The sequence below is a fragment of the Aythya marila genome (assembly GCF_965140915.1).
Source record: "Aythya marila genome assembly, chromosome: 2".
NCBI lineage: Eukaryota > Metazoa > Chordata > Aves > Anseriformes > Anatidae > Aythya > Aythya marila.
The window spans coordinates 131,488,192-131,507,844 of record NC_139043.1 but is presented as its reverse complement, the minus strand read 5'-3'; the positions used below and the strand labels follow the sequence as shown (position 1 = coordinate 131,507,844).

The 19,653-nt window shown below is 37.9% G+C and overlaps 1 protein-coding gene across 2 annotated transcripts in view; it reads right to left on the bottom strand.

The window, feature by feature from the left end:
* NECAB1 (N-terminal EF-hand calcium binding protein 1) overlaps nucleotides 1–19,653 on the bottom strand; it is a 60,904-nt gene that overhangs the window by 1,312 nt on the left and 39,939 nt on the right. Inside the window, exons 6-12 of one of the 2 annotated variants that reach the window (XM_082754836.1) lie at nucleotides 12,378–12,544; nucleotides 9,795–9,907; nucleotides 8,381–8,457; nucleotides 5,820–5,873; nucleotides 4,531–4,643; nucleotides 2,336–2,413; nucleotides 1,215–1,306 (exon numbers count right to left, since the gene is read on the bottom strand). In XM_082754836.1, the coding sequence (XP_082610962.1) occupies nucleotides 1,215–1,306; nucleotides 2,336–2,413; nucleotides 4,531–4,643; nucleotides 5,820–5,873; nucleotides 8,381–8,457; nucleotides 9,795–9,907; nucleotides 12,378–12,544 (694 nt within the window). The remainder of the gene's footprint in view (nucleotides 1–1,214; nucleotides 1,307–2,335; nucleotides 2,414–4,530; nucleotides 4,644–5,819; nucleotides 5,874–8,380; nucleotides 8,458–9,794; nucleotides 9,908–12,377; nucleotides 12,545–19,653) is intronic. The other variant, XM_082754837.1, reaches the window with a different exon arrangement.

Here is a 19,653-nt window from a genome sequence, read left to right as displayed (position 1 = left end):
ACTTCTACATTATCTATAATCTACAAAGCTGTGAAAACAGCTGTGAGCACATCACTCTGCGCTGCGCCACCCCGTAAGGAGCCAAGGTTGGGAGATGGAGTTTCTATGGCAACTGGCAGGATGCAGAGCTGGGGACCGAAATCCTTCTTAGCAGGCAGGGGGGATGCTCTTTTGAATCCGATTTCAGACACCTCTGTATTTAGTAATTTATAAATGATGCATACATTTTATTTTGTATTAATTGGATTTTCCCTTTCGCTAAGCAAACCACTCCTGGTCATACCCAGTCTGGCTCTTGGACACAAAGATGTGGTAAAGTGCTGCATTTTTTCCTATAGCCAAGTTTCTCTTAAATCCAGTAATTTCCCACTAAGACATAAGATTTGAAGGGATTCTTGGTTCATTAAGTGCAATCCCTTGCTACTGCAGGAACCCCTGACATATAATTGCAGGCTCATGAATTCTGAAAATTTCTTGGCATTTTTTAATTATATATAAAGGAAACCTTAGGTATTGGACTAGATACTTATTTTTATTTTTAATTATGTGGATTTTTATTATTTTTAATTTAGGCTGTAGTCAGACATATTGGAAATCAGGGCCCTGCAGTGTGTCTCTTAGCTATCATCTCTCTGACAAGGAAGATGCTGTATGCTTACTCGTTTGCATTGGAAATAATAATCTCAAATCTTTAACACTCTGCTTTTCCAAATTAGTTTTTTTCTTTGCTTGTTTTGTTCTGTTTTTCTCACCACTTTATGATAGCAGGAAAGATGTACAGTAAATTGGTTAGTAAGTATCAATTATTAACAACTAAGGCTCCCTTCTATCATTGTAAATACGATTAAACTCAGTCTTTATCAAGAGACATTTTTTTGCCTGAAAATCTTGAATGGGGTCTATTTACTATTCACCAATAGTATTTCATATTCTAGATATTTTCTTAAATAGAATGTGCAATTGTAATACCTTGCACTGTATGAAATAAAACATTGTGGGTTTCGTTCATGCTGATGCATTTTATGTCTCTCTGCTTAAAATAAATAATAATAATAAAAAAAAAAAACATTTGAGTCCCTTTCTCTTGCATATTTGACAAAACAGAGCCAACTAAGGGTGGTATTATGCAGTAGACATGCACAAGGAACACACTAGTATAACAGAACTCTTCATATACAATAAATAAAATATTGTGGGAAAAAAAAGATATTTACCAGGGACTAGCATTGTTGTAATGAGCTCTGGAGTTTCCAAGAAGTCCACGTTACTTCTCTGGAATGTCTTGCTGTAATTTGTTTGAAGGTGGCTAAATCATTGTAAAAATGAGAATATACCAAATTTGAATGGACTAAATATATTTATGTGCATCAGATTTGTTACGATTCATGCCGTAAGATAGATTTTGTGTTCCAAAAGTTAGACAGTGATGACAGTGGGAGAGGAGATCACGTTATATGCAATGAAAGAACATGTCATTCTTGCATGTTATGTTAAAAACGCATTTTTTTTCTGTACTGTTAACTGTTACTCTGATGTTCACCTCTTGGTTTTGACCCAGTATAGCAGTCCTTATTCCAAATGTGTTGACCTGTGTTACTTCAGTCTTTCTGACAGTAACCTTACCTGTCTTGAACTGGGGCTGTGTTCAGAAGGGAAGATACTAAAGCTTCTCCATCTGGTTTCAGAACAGGGCAGATTTAGGACCTTAGGGTTGGTTTTTATTTTGATTTTTTTAATATTAGTTATGGAAAATCTTTTTGTCTCCACTCATTTTCTTAGCTATCTGCCTGCTGCAGGCTAGAAATCAGCTGGTAAGATTTTAGATTACCACAACTTAATCCTTCAGTCCCTAAGACACATTTTGAGAATCTGTCTGATGAGATTTTGTGCTGTGGGTTTGGGAGACCTGGGCAGAGGTCCTAATGATTGCTCATATGCTCACATGTGTTGCAGGGTGGTGGTGCACCTCCTCACTCCTTCGTTGGCCCCTGTTGCATCCTATGTTATCACCACTGAACTATGCTGAAGTTGTTTCCCCACTCATCTCTGATCAGCTACTACCCATCTGATGCTGTACCTTTCTCTATTCACTTTCAGACTTTTTCTGTCTGGAACTGACTGTGTCTCTGCTGATTTTATCTATGACCTTCAGTATAATAGAAATTGAAGTGGTTTATCTTTTTTTTTTTTTTTTTCTCCTGAAGTGTTGTATATTCAGCAAGAGATTGATTGGCAGTAGTTAATTCATATTCAGTTCTTTTACGCAATTGCTCTCTAACCTTCAAAACCTTCCCTCTCCCTCTAAACCAAACAAAACAAAACCCACACAACTTACCTATTCCAGGCATTGCTGTTCTCCCAGAACTCATAAACAATGAAGCGGGAATCATTTGGAAGTTTCTGTATGGAAACACTAGGAAATGGAGGGCAGAACGAATTGAGTCAAGTGTAACAGAGCTACTGCATGTATGCATCTTTTCCCACATGCCCCAAGAGTATGAATCAAATACAGGAATTTTTGAAAGAAAACTACAACAAAACAACAACTGAACACTTCATGAATTTTGAGAAGAAAGCTGCAAATTATCTGAGCTTTTTTTTTTTAAAAAAAAAAACACAAACAAAAAAACAAACAAAACAACCAACATGAGATTTTAAAGGGTAGTTTCATGGCTTTTTATTTATTAACTTTAAAACTAGTAACTTTAATGATGGACTCATTTATGAAGCTCATTTTTCATATTGCTCCATTAGTGTCATTTATCCAAAGCAATGCCAATCAGTAATACAGAAAATTAATCAGACAACTGTGGTTCAAAGCAAATCAACTAATATAGCCCATTGCATGTAGAGAACAGCTCAAGGAGGTTTAGAGAGTGACTTGTGCACCTTCACTGAGGATTTACTTTGTGAAGTTTGCCCTGTTCTGTGAGGGGTACCCTAGGTGCCTTGGAAGCAAATAGCAGCAGAGAATAAAGACAGGTAGATGTCTATGGAAGATAAACTATGAAAATAATAACTTTTGCTATTATTTACTTGTTTTTATGTTATTCAGGTTATTTATCATGAGTAAAAGGTGACCCATGAAATACTTCTCATCCTCTACACAGAATCATCCTGCTTATTATCCTGAACATATCAGCTTTATTACATGTAGGGTAGTTATGCATTTGGGTACTCAACGTGGTGTTTAGATGTATAGCACAAAAAACATATATATGTATTTCTCCGAGTACCCGAGATTTCTCTGATCTTGCTACTGATGTGCTTGAAAACTGGTCTCTGATTATGTTTAACACCATAATATGTAATGAATTTATAGGAATGACTAGATTTTTCCTGCTATATGCAAAAGTACATTGTAAAATATCAAAAATTATCAAGAACTGTTGGGAAAAAAAAAAATCATGTCAAAAGCATAAACTCAAAACCAACCAGTAGGTGGCATTGCAGACTTACCAAATGCGTGTAAACTTCGGAAGGAAACTAAGTTTTTGCCATCGTTTATTAAGTTGTATTCTGAAGTGGTGTAAGCTCTCTCCCTGACAGGTCTGCATCGCTGCAGCGTTTTGTTGGATGTTCATTTTCAGAAGGATGGGGAGTGTCGATCATTGTTCTTTCAGCTAACTTTTCTTTTTCTGGTTTGTGTGAACACTACTGATACGATCATCGTAAGTGTGATGATCTCGTAGCAGTAAGACGCACAAATTAGGGATCTGGCATGCAGCCACTGAAGCCTTTGAATATATAGGAACCATATTGTGTACACACTATAAAAATATCTATTTCATCGTGGTCTACATAGTCATAGTGGTACACATAGTGGAAATGCGTATGTTAGTAGCTTTCTCAAGTCTGTTAAATTTAGAAATTCAGTACAGTGGTGAGTCACTGAAACTTATTCTTAACTCAGTTCTAATGTTTTCGTTCATTCTAAAAGGAACAAAGCAAAAATACATTTTGTTTTAATGAAAATTTTGCTTTTTAATTTTTTTTTTTCATTCTTTATTATGAATGATATTTTATTTTTAATGACACCTTAAGGGAAAGATATTCAAAGCTTCCAAGCAAAGAAGTGGCAAACAAGTTGCTACATTGCTCGCTTACCAGGTGAGCAGAAATGCTGGATGGCAAATACAGTTTTCTATACAGTAAAGCTGAAACCCTAGGAGCTTCCAGAAGCTGTGAACTGGCAACCTGCAGAGCCTTTAAAAATTTTGTAGTATCTTTGGGATATCCTGTATGGCTTTGGCGGGGGGCTTGTACACAGAAGCGGAATTTTTTTCACAGCAAGATTCAATGTTTTTGAACATTGATTTTGTGCTTCTGATGAAAGTTCACACATCTGCTTCAACATCCCTTTCTGATTTTTGGTGTGTTTGAAAAGTTCTGTCTTAATACACATGCATAACCAGCCAGGAAAGAAGATACTACAGGTTCTTCATTAATAATCCATCTCTGCTTAGAGGTTATTCAAGAAAATAGATTATATTCCTGTGTTTGGCCCCAGGAGAGTAGAATTGTACTTACTGCAAGCAGCCGCCCTGAGCAGAAGCAGACTCCACGTACTGCTTCAGAGCAAGACGAAATTCCTCGATTTCCTCTTCTACCACTGACATTTGACGTTGAACAATCATTATGTGCTGGTGCAAAAATAAAGTAATAAATAACATAGATAAATAACATATGTATATCTATGTATATTGCCATATCATTCTATGAACTCCTTATACTTTAAACTGAGAAAAGTCTACTACAAAACAACAGAAAATGAAATTATCAAAGAAAACCCTCAGAAGTTCCTTTTAAGTTTGCAGTCCCTGTTTTAGACCTAAAATAGAGAAGCAGAATTGCTTGTGGGATTGGCAGTACAGAAGACCTATTTATTCTGAATAATTGTGATTATTATTTAGCTGTCGTAAGTAGTTTACACACCGATTCAACCACTGAAGCTTGTCAACTTTACTAATGAAGTATATAAAGAAAGTCCATGTGCTTCCTAATTAGCACATCTTGACCTTTTGCACACATTTTGACTCATTTCTGCTTTGATTTTCAATACTGTTGTCTCACGGATTTCACAAGCAATCTGTCTAGCAATATTGTATAATCTCTTTTGGGTCTGAAATTTCAAAAATATTCAAATACATTAGCGCTCCTATATTCAGGGCGTTGAACCTAACAAAATGCAAATCAAATGCATTTGAAAAAATATCCAAAATAGATGATCCATAAAATTCCTTATTTTATCACAGAGTTACAAAGTTGTGGGGTCTCCTCCTTGGAGACCTTTAGAAGCCGCGTGGACGTGATGCTGGGCACCCTGCTCTGGGTGTCCCTGCTTGGGCCCAGGTGGCACCAGGTGGCTCCAGAGGGCCCTGCCAGACTCCGCCATCCTGGGATTTTATGTTTATTGCTTTATGCTTGATGCTCTCCCATCTTTCTTGATAAGGTTTCCTATGGCAGATTTGGCAGGAAGGGAGACTGTACTATATTTGAAGTATCTATGTAGTATTAGATGATCAGGAGCAGAGAAGCTTAAATCTCATAGACTCTTTTGCCAAATCTGGTAAATCTTGCTAATGATGCCTTTTTCCTTTTTACAGAAGCTGAGTTTTTGTCTGATTGTATCCTCTGAAAATAATATAAAAAATAGTATAAGATTTTTGCATGGGTATTTTAAATTTCATTCTGTTGCCTCTTACACAACGTATTCTGCTAACTAAAATGAATTCTTTTTTTAACAGAGATAAGGTGAGATTGTCATGTCAATACCTAGCATTGAAAATCAAACATTTATTATCTTGAAGAACACTTACAGATCTTGCATTTTCTTCCAAAACTTCTTCTTCAAATGGCTCAAGCTTTAAGTCCTTACAGGCAAATAAAAAGAAAGAAAAAAAAAGTGTAAGTGTAATGCTGCAATACTACAGATGTATTCTAGTCCTAGCTTTTAACAAACTATTCCAATACTTAGCTTCTGTTATATATCCAGAAATTATAATTAAATTTCTTCTCTATCAGCTGTAAGCCAAACACAAGCGTTGCTGAATCTTGTCTGTTTCAGTGGTTAAGTTCAACCCAGGCTGTTTGTAAAGTTATTTTTATTTTTATTATTATTTTTTTTTATAATGCTGAGCAGGTACCTTTTCATTTGTAGCTAATCCCCTTGTTCATAAGCGTACGTTGGACTTCAGAGAAGAGAGATGTGACATGGAGAGGAGCAAGGATGGTAATTCGAAATAAACTCTCAGCTCCTATTATATCATCAGAAAACTTTATACAGATGAAACTTCTTTAGGTATGTTGTTTATAAGTAACTACTTTCTAGCATGGAAAACACATTCACAATGCTTCAGGTGAGATTTCTGATCTGATACCCTAGCCTCTGAGGACAGACGGAGCAGCAGCAAACAGATGCCTTAGTGAGGAAGCAGCGTGCTGGCTGAACACACAACTGGGTGCGTGCTCCATGAGTCAGTGATTCATGCAAACACCATCCAGCACTGCACACAAAATTAACATTTTTGTACTAGGAACTCACAGTACTTGCTAACCCAGCGACATATGGATGTTCTAGTGCCTGAACCCCACACACAACTATTTGCAATAGCAGCTGGAGCAAAAATCAGTGCTAGTGATGCTTCGCTTCTTCTTGCAAACATTTCTTGTGTCACAAAGATTAAAAAAAATGAGCCTACAGCCGAGTGAGGATTGATTTATCTCAGGTAGCAGGCATTTTGCCAGCACAAATCCCCTGCTGGCTGCAAAGCCACCGAGAGGTGGGTGGGTGGAATTAAGATGGACACAGGGACTCCAGCAGCGGCAGCCACACATGAGCTGCTGTGCAGCTGTACCCTTCCTGCAGGCCTTGCATAGAACATCAAGGAGTGATGGGGAATTTTGATAGCTCATTTGTCAGCGCAGGCACCTCAGATAGTCCCTGAGGGAAAATGCATATTCCTGTGGTTCTCCTATATTTTCAATGCAAACTTTTTCTAGGGAAAGTTATAGAAAAAAGAAGCAAGGAATGACTCAAGTTGTACTGCAAACTGTCTCTTAAGATAGCGAGATTATATTTTTTCGGTATAACTTTAGAATTTGATGAAAAGAAATGACTTATGAGACTTATTCGTAGTTGAGTTCACCTTTGACAGAAGACAGATTGAGTTAGACAGCACTTTTAAGAGGCAGTTTTCCTTGCTTCTTCTCCTGCTCTTCTTTATCCCCCCCCAAACAAACAAACAACAAGAAAACCTCACCACACAAAGACATAAACTGAATTTTAAAACCTAAGGTAGCAACAAATATGAGTGGAAAAAAGATATTAAATAGACATTTTCTGTACAGACTAATGCTACTCGTCCTTTTACAAGCCATTGGAAGCCTTGGTATCATTGGATTAGAGGCGGGTCATTGCCAGACTTTCCAGCATAAGTAAAGGCGACAATATGCTCCAGTCATACAGAAATGTGATATCAGATGTTTATAAATAGTTGTGTCCGCAGTGATGCAAAAGGGAAGTGTATGAAAAGCTGCCAGTGGTAAGACTGTGGTGTATTCCTTGTGGTGAACTCAGTTTCTCATGGTGGGGCTTGTGGATGGGGAATAAGTAGTTATGAAAATGTCCAGTAATTTTTTTTCAGATTTTTTTAGAATTTTGATTGAATTCATCCAAAAAACTTTGTCTATGGAGTTGGGTTGAGTTTGAGGAAGGGAAAGCATGCAGAAAACCCAAACTTTTGGATCAAAATTTATGTTTTTATTTTTTTTTTCATTTGAAGCTATGCTTCCATTTTCAAGTTGTTATGTGTTTTGTAGGAAGGGTTAAAATCCCTCAAAGCAAAATAAAATGCTTATTTTTTAATTTGCCATATTGTTTTGTCAAAATGAGTTATTTTTGTTTTTATCTAGAAAATAAAAAAATTAGTTAATCTTGTAGCTTTACATGAAGCCTGAGTTTTATCTATTATTTTAGTCATTTTCTTCCAAACTGTGTTACACAGGCAATGACCTTAACTGTCCCAGGATGCTGTTTTTGTGTATTATTAGTGTTATTACTGTTATATGCATGGAGTGTGCTTTATGTACATACTGTATGTGCACATACAATATTAAATACACTTGACAATTTGTCAGCTCCAAAAATGAGTTCTGTATATGTTTAGTAGATTGTGCTTTCATGAAAGAGAAATGAAGAAAGTAAAAGGAAAATGTAGGCACATAATGAGTGTTAGCTCACTTAGGTGGTGTTGAAGTTTCAGGCACTATTGATTGGGAAGATTGTCACTGGGACATTGACGAGCATTTGTAGTTTCAGGATTGCATCATAAATCTTTACTGAGAGTGAGCGAACAACCAGAAGAACAGAAATGCACACCTTCTTTTCCAGCCTGTCAATCAGCTTCTGGAGTCTGTTTATCTGGGTCATCCACTGGCTGTCTTCCTCAGTCCAGCCTTTGAAAAACATAAATAATAAAGAATAAAGTGTTACTAAATGCTGGAACATAGTACTTCATTTATTTTGTAGAAATGTTTAACTTAGCTTGCAAATGATTTTGTTTCTCAAAAGAATGTGCTGCAATTATTTCAATGTTCATTTTGGTGTAACTAAGGCAAAGCATGATTTTGTCTGTATGAACGATTTTCTTTCTTCTTAAGATACAGTAGAAATCCAACACAGAAAGAAAACTACATGCTGATGTTACCCTGGGCTGATGTTTCCCTGGGCTGTATTAGGCAAAGTATCACAAGCAAGTCAAGGGAGGTGATCCTGCCCCTCTGCTCAGCACTGGTAAGGCCACACCTGCAGCAGTGTGTCCAGTTCTGGGGGCCTCCAGTACAAGAGAGACCTGGACATACTGGAGAGAGTCCAGCAAAGGGCCATGAAGATGATGAAAGGCCTGGAGCAGCTCTCCTAGAAGGAAAGGAGCTGGGACTGCTCAGCATGGAGAAGAGGAGGCCCAGGGGATCTCATCACTGTCTGCAAATCCCTGAGGGGGGGGGGGGTGCAGGGAGGATGGAGCCAGGCTGTGTGCAGTGGTGCCCAGTGCCAGGACAGGAGGCCCTGGGCACAACCTGGCCCCCAGGAGGCTTCCCCTGAGCACCAGGAGCCCTTCTGTGCTGTGCGGGTGACGGAGCCCTGGCACAGGCTGCCCAGAGGCTGTGGGGTCTCCTCCTTGGAGCCCTTCAGCAGCCGCCTGGACGTGGTGCTGGGCACCCTGCTCTGGGTGTCCCTGCTTCGGCACGGGTGGCACCGGGTGGCCAGCCTCAGCCACCCTGGGAGTCTGTGATTATTTTCAAGTATATCCCACAGATGCTGTATCAGATTTTTTTTTGTATAACCTTTAACAATTTAATAAATGAAATACTTCTTTTCCTTCAGATTTTGTATTTTCCTTTTCTGTTTCTCATTTGTTCCCCTCAGCTGGGATTTAAGTCATCCCATGAGAATTTGCTTCCATATAAGTTATGTCCTCACTGTTTCACTCTTATCTACAGGCTATAAATATTACCTAAGAAATGCTGGCTCAACCACCAGCCCCAAAACAATATCCCAATTTGGCCCCTATTTACATATATATATATATATTTCGCTTCATATCTTTGGCTACATTTATTTTCCCTACAGTTTGAGCTAATATCTCCTGTATTAAATTGAAGGTTTCTGCCGGTAAACCACCTGAATGAGTTCGCACATCTATATTAAAGCTTTGAGAGGAAGATAAACATATATTTTTCTCTGTGTGTTTATGCATATGTTTTGTATATATTTAAAATGTGATATGCCTTACCTGTGTTAAAATGAGGGCTGTTTGGCGATAGGCTGTTGTTCCTTTGCAGCCTTCGAGCTGAGCGTTTTCCTGGCCACTGAACTGAGAGCACCTCTGGTTTTGTTGGGCCTTGTCTACACAGAAACACAGGACAGTTCATAAGGTAATGTGTGTGGGAGAGCATGTCTCCTCTTTTTGTTTTCAGAAGTATGTTTTAATGTCCTTGTATCTGCTCCTTTAAATTAAAAAAGGACACAGAGCTACTGAGGCTACTGAATTCTTTTCCAGATTTTCACTACAAATAATCATTTCTGTTTTTAATGACTTTAATGACTAGACTAGATCACTAGGCATTAAAGATGGGAAAAAAAGGGAAGGTTATGTTGTCCTAAACCTTTCTTTTAGGGAAGGAAAACTTGAGGTCTGCCTGTGGTTCTTCCCCAGTCTGAGGAGCCAGTCTCCCAGTGTCTTCTTGTGGTTCATAAGAGTTTTCTCTCACCTCTGCAGAGGAACTGGGATCATAAGAAGAGCTGAACATGAGAGATGAACTTTAAATTGAGAAGATTTAACTATATTAAGGAGATATTTTAGGATGGTACTTGCTGCAGCACACGAACAGGATAAAATCTCTTAACTGTAAGCCAAATTATGGCAGTTCCCCAGTGTGAAGACTTAAATTAGCTTAGGAGTGCCTTAGTGGGTCAGACAGTTTGCCCCTCAGTTAAGTTAAGCATAATTAAAGATGATTTTACAAAAGGTCTCAGGCATTTGCAGTAGAAAATAACCCCATTTTCTCCAAAATAGCTGTAGTTAAAGTTCTGACTCTGTCTGGCTTTTCTATTGCTACCTCAGAAAGTGGGGAATATATTTGGCTTCAAAAGTATCACAGCTCCTTATCCTATACACCCAAGTTAGTGGGTCAAGTTACAAAGATACTTCCCACACTTTTTTCTAGATAGCTTTTCTACAGGGGCTACCCTAAAAGGCAAGTCAGAGAAGAAGCCTGTGATTACTGCAGAGGATGGTTTAGAGTTAAGTTCTAGCTCTGAACTGGCCATTAGAGACTTCTTTCTCTCCTACCAAGTGTGTGGGGAGCCTAGAAAGAAGTACACATGAATAGATGGGTACTTATACTGTGCATACCTGTCCTGGTTTCAGTTAGAACAGAATTAATTTTCTTCCTAGTAGCTGGTGGAATGCTGTGTTTTGGCTTAGGATGAGAAGAGTGCTGATAACACCCCGATGTTTTAATTGTTGCAGAGCAGTGCTTATACCAAGCCAAGGACATCTCAGCCTTTTGCTCTCTCCTGCCAACAGGCAGGCTGGGGGTGCAGTAAGAGCTGGGAGGGGACAGACCCAGGACAGGTGACCCAAACTAGCCAAAGGGGTATTCCATACCATCTGATGTCATGCTAAACAATATATAAGGGTGGCTAGCCAGGGGAGGGGGGCCGGACTGCTCGGGGTTAGGCTGGGCATCGGTCAGCGGGTGGTGAGCAATTGCATTGTGCATCACTTGTTTGTACATATTATTATTACTTTCCTATTATCACCATTGTATTATTATTATTATTATTGTTATTATTATTTTTGTTATTATTATTTTCCTGTCTTATTAAACTGTCTTTATCTCAACTCACGGGCTTCACTTTCCATTTCTCTCCCCCATCCCAGAGAGGGAGGGGGGAGGGTGAGCGAACGGCTGCGTGGTGTTTAGCTGCCGGCCGGGTTAAACCACGACAATACCCTGTACACCCCCATCCTCCAAAACCTGCTTGATCCTGTGGTCAAGCTGCCAGCACAAAACCCCACCCAGCATGTCGTCCATGTACTTCAGAAACCTCATATCCAACAGCAAAGCAATCAAGAAAATGTCATTTCCAAGAAAAAGCTATGTGTTTTGAAACATACAAAGCACTGAGTTCTTTGCCCATGAAAAAACAGTTTGTACTTTGCTTTCCCTATCATCTTAAACAATAACATACCAAGGAAAACAAATCCATGAAGCCAAGTTCCTTTTCAAAAATGTTGTGGTCCTTGACCTTACAAATTCTCATCTATGAGGTGATGCTATTAAATTCAGCTAAACCTGTATATAGATTGCGCAGGTGATGGAGAATTTATAGACTTAGGTGTAAACCAATACTGTAGGCCCCATGTTACAGCAAGACCCTGGCTGTTTCTCAATGTTGGGACTGTCGTGCAAACAGGATTGGAAAAAAAAAAAACAAAAACAAAACAACAATATAAAGCTGGAAGAAGCAAACAAGGAGGCAGTCGATGTTGGTAATTTCAGAGCTCTTCACCTTGCATTGCTCTGGTTTCTGCATTTGATATGAAATAGTCAATGGATTTTACAAGAAGTCAAAGGAGCAGAGGCTAGGGTGCAACCAAATGATCTCACTCAGTAGTTTCTCAGTCCTACATGCAGCCCACTATAGGATCAGAGTGGAAACCGTCTATTCAACTTGAGGAAAACTCCTATTACTATCAATGAGTTCCATTGTGGAATAAAAAATATCCTCATTTCTCTGGTGATTCCCTACATCAGGGTGCTGGATGAAACATTAAATGGTCTCGGAGGTTGGTGGTGACCCCACTCACCCTTCATGCCCATCACTGCAGTTTGCTGACCTTTCCTGCCGAGTCTGCTCCTCCGTGGTCTCCATGGCACACTCCAGAGAGGTCTGGAGGGACTGAAGCTGGTTCAGTGTCTCCTTCAGAAGAAAGCGAGTCACAAACTGCTCCAAATTAGAAGCTTCCTGATAGTCCTAAAAATTGAATTAAAAAAAGAAAAAAAGAAAAAAAGAGAAAAGAAAAAAGAAAAAAGGAAAAAAAGAAAAAAGGAAAAAAAAAAAAGGAAAAGGTAAGGATCTGCCTACTGTTAGAAATATGAGAGGAAAGATTCAGGTTTAGTTCAGAAAGGAGGCAGCTAGATGTTTTGGTGCTTATACATGCAAACTGCACAGGCAACCTGTATGCTTATGGATGAAAGGACCTCTGAATTTTCAGGTACGGATGCTGAATCCACCCAAGCTCAGAGAGGCCCAGGTACACACTTCCACAACATCGTTTCTACTAAAAAAAAATCTACCTTTTCTGCACATTTCCTAACTCCAGTTGATTGCAATACCACATTACTTCTTAAGTATGGAAAAAACAAGATACGATTGACAGCTATAGAAGTGAATTTTAAATTTTTATTCACATCGACTCTTGTAAAAAGCCATTTCTCCAGTCAAGTGGCCTGTCTCTCTCCCATTGATTACGGGAAGAGGCTTTGAGCAGGACACGTGTTGAGGGATGCTGCCTTGAAAAGCACCAGCAGTTTGGCTCAAGGACTGCCAGTGCCAGAAATAGTGTCTTTTGAATGTTGCAGTCCTTGACAGACTTTTGTTCCTGTAATTTGCTTAATTATTTTTGAAACTGTATATCTACTTATTTCATAATTATATGAAATGTGTCTAAGTGTTCTTTCAGTTGAAACTTGCTTATTATTGTATCTATATTTATCAGTCTGTAATGTTTCTTTGTACAACTACATTTTCAGTATATTTAATGTGTTCAAAAATATTTGTGCCTATTTTGCTTATATAATTAGATAGAGGTTTTGCCCTTGTAATTATTCTTTGATAGAGATATTTTATTTCTGGCGGAACTAAGAAGTTCAGACCAGTCTGTGACTTAAAGCCCTTGCACATCTTTCCCCAGGTTCCTTGTATCCATGATTTCATTCACAATTTCCTTTCTTTTTTTTTTTTATTTCCTTTTTTTTTTTTCCCCCCATTCTTCCAGGTTTTCCTCCCTCAGCGCTTACAGGCAGTAGAACATTCAGCACAATGATGCCCATCTGGGCTTTTCTTTAAACTTATTAATGAATCTAGCATTTGTCTTGCTCTGGGCCAGTGTAAGACATGCCCTGATTTGAAAGTTCCAGTTGATCCCATCAAGATCTGCAACAAAATCAGCTCCATGTTTGAACACAGGCTTAAAACAGAAAAATGTCTTTGAAAAATTCATAGAGCTGCTCTCTCCATCACACAAGGAATCAGATTTTAAGCTCTCCCCTTGTCTTCCCAATGTGAATTACAGCTGAAATGTTTTTCTGACTTTTAGACTTCTCTTTGAATTTGTTTGATTTTTGCATGTACATGTTTGTAATCAGAACAAAAATATGGGATGTTTTGAAATTTAAATGTAAAGCAAAAGATTGTATGATAATTGCTTCAAAAGCACCTTCTCTCTATTCACAATATAGGCTATTAAGCTGGTTCTTGCTGCAAGACTGCTACAGAAAACTTACATGTTGAGCCACCCATGAACCATCAGTTACTTATGTGACCAGGACCTTCATACTCATCTATATTTATTTTTTCTGCCTTCAAATGAATCAGGTGTGAGGCACGCACTCTACAACCAAAAGAACACCTTGTAAGAACAAGGTGTGTGAATCTGTGTAGTATGAATAGCTAAGGAAAACCCTTTAGCTGAGATCCCTGTTAAGTTTATTTTCTCAGTTTTCACCAGTGCTTGGAAATGAACAAAACATGATAGAACTGACCGTTTCTTATAAGTTTTTAAATATCAAAGCAATATCACAAGGAGAGGAGGATAACCAGTGTGTCTTAAAATTTTGTGTATCCAAAAAGTAATCCCTAAAGATACTTCTTTATAGCTTCCTGCTTGTAGTCATGGGAAGTAAGACACCAGCATGCTGAATTACAGCTTAAATGCACATCATTTTGCAAACTGCTCAGGCAGGCCCTTGCTGATGGGGGATGATATAAACATTAGCTATGTAATACTTGCCAACACTTGTCTAAAGTTGGCTGCTTCCTAACTACTTCAGAAATGCTTTCCTGCATGTGAAAGCTCTTAATGGATTTTTAATAAGACTGACTTCAGGTTTATGCATACACCAAGATTTAGCCCTTTTTGTTCTGGTTCTGTTGTCCTTTAATTGTATCTTTACAGGCTTCCCTGTGGAAAAGGTCCTTGTGATTTCTGAAAATGGTTTAGGGCTACCTTTTCAGGTACATAGAGTCTTTATGAAAAGAAAGGTTAGGCAGGATGCTAACTGTGGGAGTCTAGAATTATCAAAGACTTTTTCCTTATATTTATATTTTATGAAAATATTGGTGTTTCCAACACATCTTGCCAGTTGGGCAAATGGCTATTCAATATTTTTCTTTAATTACTAAGAGAATTAAAAAAAAATAAAAATAATTTCTACAGATATCATTTAAATTTCCATTTAACTTTCCATCATATTTACAAACATGGTTAATTCATAGACTGAAACCAGTGGGAATATTTCCATTGCTTTAAATGGGGTGTCTCTGTATACCCCAATCAAAGGGTTCAACAGGCAACATCCCTTCTACATGGATTTGATGTGGCTCCCATGTAAGTGGGATTTTAAGGTTTAACCAGCTTGCTGGTGTCCAAACTCCTACCCACTGACAGCTAACTACTCCTAATGGTCCTTGTAAAATTCTTTTGTAAAAAAAGATTATGCAAGGAAGTACTTTGCATATATAAATCATTAACATTATCATAATTCAAGCCATGGAGGGAAAAAGACTTTCAGTTACAATTCCAATTACATCTCAACTGCAATTCTTAGCAATGAGGAATTACCAACCATGCTTTGTCATTTCACCATTCTCTTTCCTATAGAAAAAGGCCTTAATTTCCATTTTGCTAAATGGGCACTCTTACAACATTTCACCAGATGAAAGAAAATGTTAATTTTGAATTAAGAAAAGTGTGTACCAATTTATTAAGTGTATATTATGTTAGAATCAGCTTAGCTGGCAAGCAGAGCATTTGTATTGTTAGCCTACTGCACTGCCAATTAATAACGGGACACACTGATGGCCTCTGTACATAAACTAGAAAAATGGCCTGTTTCCTGAATGTCATTAACTGTAAATTACAGTTCATTGGCATACACATTATACTGCACAACAGTTTGGGCAGTCCAAATGAAATAAGTCTGTGTTAACATATCGCTCTGGTTGTTGGTTTTACTGATTGTGAATGAATGAGGGCAATTTTCCATATCGCCTTCATCAAGAGACAACTGTGACCTTTGTGAGCAGCTAAGATATGAGTTTCTATTAATGCTAGTGAAAATACATATAATGAATGATTTCCCTGTGGAAAAGGTCACTGTGTTCTTTAAAATTGGCTTACAGCTACCTTAAAAGGTGCAGAAAAGGTTCTCCTTGTACAAAGGCGGAGTAGGAGTCTCCTGAGGGAGTTTACATCGCAGAGATGCTACAGATTAAGTGACTCTCTGGATCCTCTTGAGCCCTGGTTCCAGCCCCCAACCTCTTGATAGACCTGGTGCAGCACTGACCCATTTATCAGAAAAGCAGAAAGCTGAGATGGGGAAGGAGAGGGATGCCTGTCTTCATTTACTTGGGGCAAGCCAACTAAACATGTCTAGAAGAAAGAGAAAACTTAACTCATTTAGAATGGGTGGGATCAGAGGCAAAATCCCCACAAGCTTACTTGTAAAGGCCATCTGGCAGTCATGTAGCCCAGCCTCTGTTCAGAGCAGGGCCAACTTCTAAGCTAGGCTGCTCTGGGCTGTCCAGCTGAGCTCTGAACATCTCTGTGGATGGAGATTTTGCTGTCTCTCTGGGCAGCCTGGTCCGGTGTTGTGCCATCCTCACTGTGAAAATTATTTTCCGTACATCTAGACAGACTTTTCCTTTTTGCAAGCTGTAGCTGTTGCCTCTTGTTCTTTTGCTATGCACCCCCAAACAATTGTGCTGCCTTTTCCACAGCACTCCTTCAGGTAGAAGAATTATGTCTTCCCTCAGCCTCTTGTCCAGTCTGAACAAATTTAGTTCCCTTGGCCTCTCCTTCCTATATTTCTGTTTTACTATATATTAGTTTATGTCATATAACACTATTTTACATTTTTGTACCTTATTTGTAGCACTAGTTATAGCATTTATTACCGTCATATGGCTGCAATTTTCTATTTCCTATTTTATGTGTCATATCAAAATAATTTAATAAAAAATTGCTTACATGTCTTTACAGAAAACACCCTCAAGCAACTGAAAAGTTCTTATCATTGAGTCAAAATCAGTAAAGAATAATCTATTTAAATTGTCATTGGTCATAGAAGGGCAGCAGACCTGCCCTGTATGTTTAAAGCCTACATTAATGGGATAGTGCCCCAGGTTATGATTTTAAAATGAGGATATAAAAGTAATCAGAGTAGCTGTGCTGAAATGAAGAACAATTCATGCCCTTTTCATTTCATTGTGTTGTCTTATGACTGCACACAAATGCAACTTTCACAGTATCCTCTTTATAAGAGTGAGTGAATGCATAATATCTCAAACTATTAGGTAGATTCAAATTCAATTTTAAAATGTGGCACAAATGTTACAAGTTTATTAAGGTATTATATTTCAAATAAATTGCATGTTTAAATTCTGTCTAGAGACATAACAACTTACAATGCTGATGTAAGACCAATGACATATGAACGGCCTTAAGTTGCACCAGGGGAGGTTTAGGTTGGAAATGAGGAGACATTTCTTCTCAGAAAGAGCAGTCAGGCACTGGGACAGGTTGCCCAGTGGAGTCACCGTCCCTGGGGGTGTTCAAGGAAAGGTTGGACATGGTGCTTAGGGACATGGTCTGGTGACATTGGTAGTGGGGTGGTGGTCGGACCAGATCGTAAGTCTTTGCCAACCCTAATGATTCTATGGTTTTATAAAAAGTATCCACCATCACTGTCTAACACTCTCCTTTACTGGGATTATTGAAAGGGTAATACAATAGTATCTTGTTACATCTTACAACAATAATATGTACAAAATTCACGGATGAATAAGAAGTAACTCTTATTTAAATCCTACTAAGACCACCAGGTAGCTTAAAGAAACGTAGCTGTGCTTTTGCTGTGTTTCATATCATCAGGTAGCAGAAATATCTGTAATACTGCTACTGGGAGAAAGTCGTAAGAATAAAAGTGTCAAAGCTGTTGGGGGTTTTGATAGATATTGACAGGAAAATGGCTAGATTTTTTTTCCTCCTGTTATGAAGTTATTTCTATGCACTTTCACACTTTCACGCTTAAAGACATGGTTATTAATTTACTTAATATATATATTTTTAAGACTATTAGCATATCTCTGCTATCAGGAAAATCTGAACATTGTCTCCTTCTGACCCAGTAACTATCAAAGATCAAAAAAAGATCAAAGGAGTTCCCAAGAGTTTTCATTACACTGATAAGGACCTAGAAAGAGAGGAAAGGGGTGAATCTCTGGAATATGCCTGCACAAGTTCTTAGAATTCATTGCTTGAAGCTTTTTGAGTTAATCTGCGTTTGACCTGACTCACAATAGCAATCATTATATTAAATTTTATAGATAGAAAATAGTGTGCAATGAAATTCTAAAATTTCATTTAATAATGTCCCTAGATAAAAATAGCTGTTCAGTCATAGGATCCTCTCTGCCTCCTAGCAGATATATCACTATTCGGATGATATATTTAGCATACATATATATTTAGTACTGTCACCAGCATCCCTCTCCTCAGGTAAGTTTACAACAAACAGCTGATAAACAGTCGAGCATATATATTTATGCAAAAAGGATCCAGACTCCAATTCTAACCCCTGGCAAGACTGTATCACAAAAAATTAGGGAATGCAAAGAAATCAACCCATAGAATTTAGGTCATGACATCCATGGTCAAAAGAAAAGATTTGTGGATGGTTCTTTGTAGACTGCATTTAATCAGTTTTATAGCTATATTAGCTGGAAGGAGAATATGAGAACCAACTGTGCCTGCAAAGGGGAACAATTCCTAAAAGATAGATGCAGCAGGAGCTTAGTGACAAGATAATTTATTACTCTGATATATTGTTGTTACCATTTTCTATCTTTGTTCAGTTTAAAAGGATTGTTGAAAAATTCCCATCAAAATTTTAACTTGCATCAAAGGCATCAGCTTTACTCCACTCTTTTCAATTTTCTTTTGTTCAAAACTTTTGACAATTCTTCAGGGTTCAGACAAAAAAGTCTAGTCTTTAGAACTTAATGTTTATTCAATATAACAAAGTTTTCTTTAGAATCCTCTCTCCTTATGTAGATGTAACTATGAACACTGTTAATATTTTAAAGGGGATATGCTTGGTCTGATACTACAGCTGAATGATGCGCCTGTGAGAAATAGAGAAATTTCTTTGCATGGGCAGTATGTAAGGGTTTCAGATCCTTTTTTTTTTTTTTTCCCTAGAATGAAAAAGGAACTGTTTTTTATTTTATTTATTTATTTTTACTAAAATTATCTTCTTTTGTTCTTCTTTTGGCCAAAGAATTAACACCCCCCTTTTTTTTTTCCCTGTAACGAGGCCAACTTCTGTCCAGAAGGGTAGGATGTTCCTCCTCAATTCAACTTTGTATTCTTGAGGTTGGCCACTGGCAGTGCAGGTCACATAAAGGCTAATGAGTAGGCAGCCACATCTTTCACTTGCTTCCTGTCTGACTTTCCCTTTGTCTTCTCTGTGAAAACCATGAATTTACAGAAAATCTTTCAACATTCATTCCTTGACGTAGTATTAGATAATAAATATTTTGTGAGGTTTTCTAATGTGATATTCAGAAAGGGTTAATTCTTCCTGAAACTCTCTCCTTTGTCTATGATCTTTTAATTGATGTCTTACCCCTGCTAGATAATTATGAGATTCAAAACACCTTCTAAATAATTACAAGAATCAAAACCCCTTGTCACTGTAGTGGAAGGACCTACAATATATGGCCAGTTAAACTAGTGTAATAGGGTTAACTGTAATTAAAATATAGCCTGAAGCAATCAAATATACAAGAAGAATTAACTG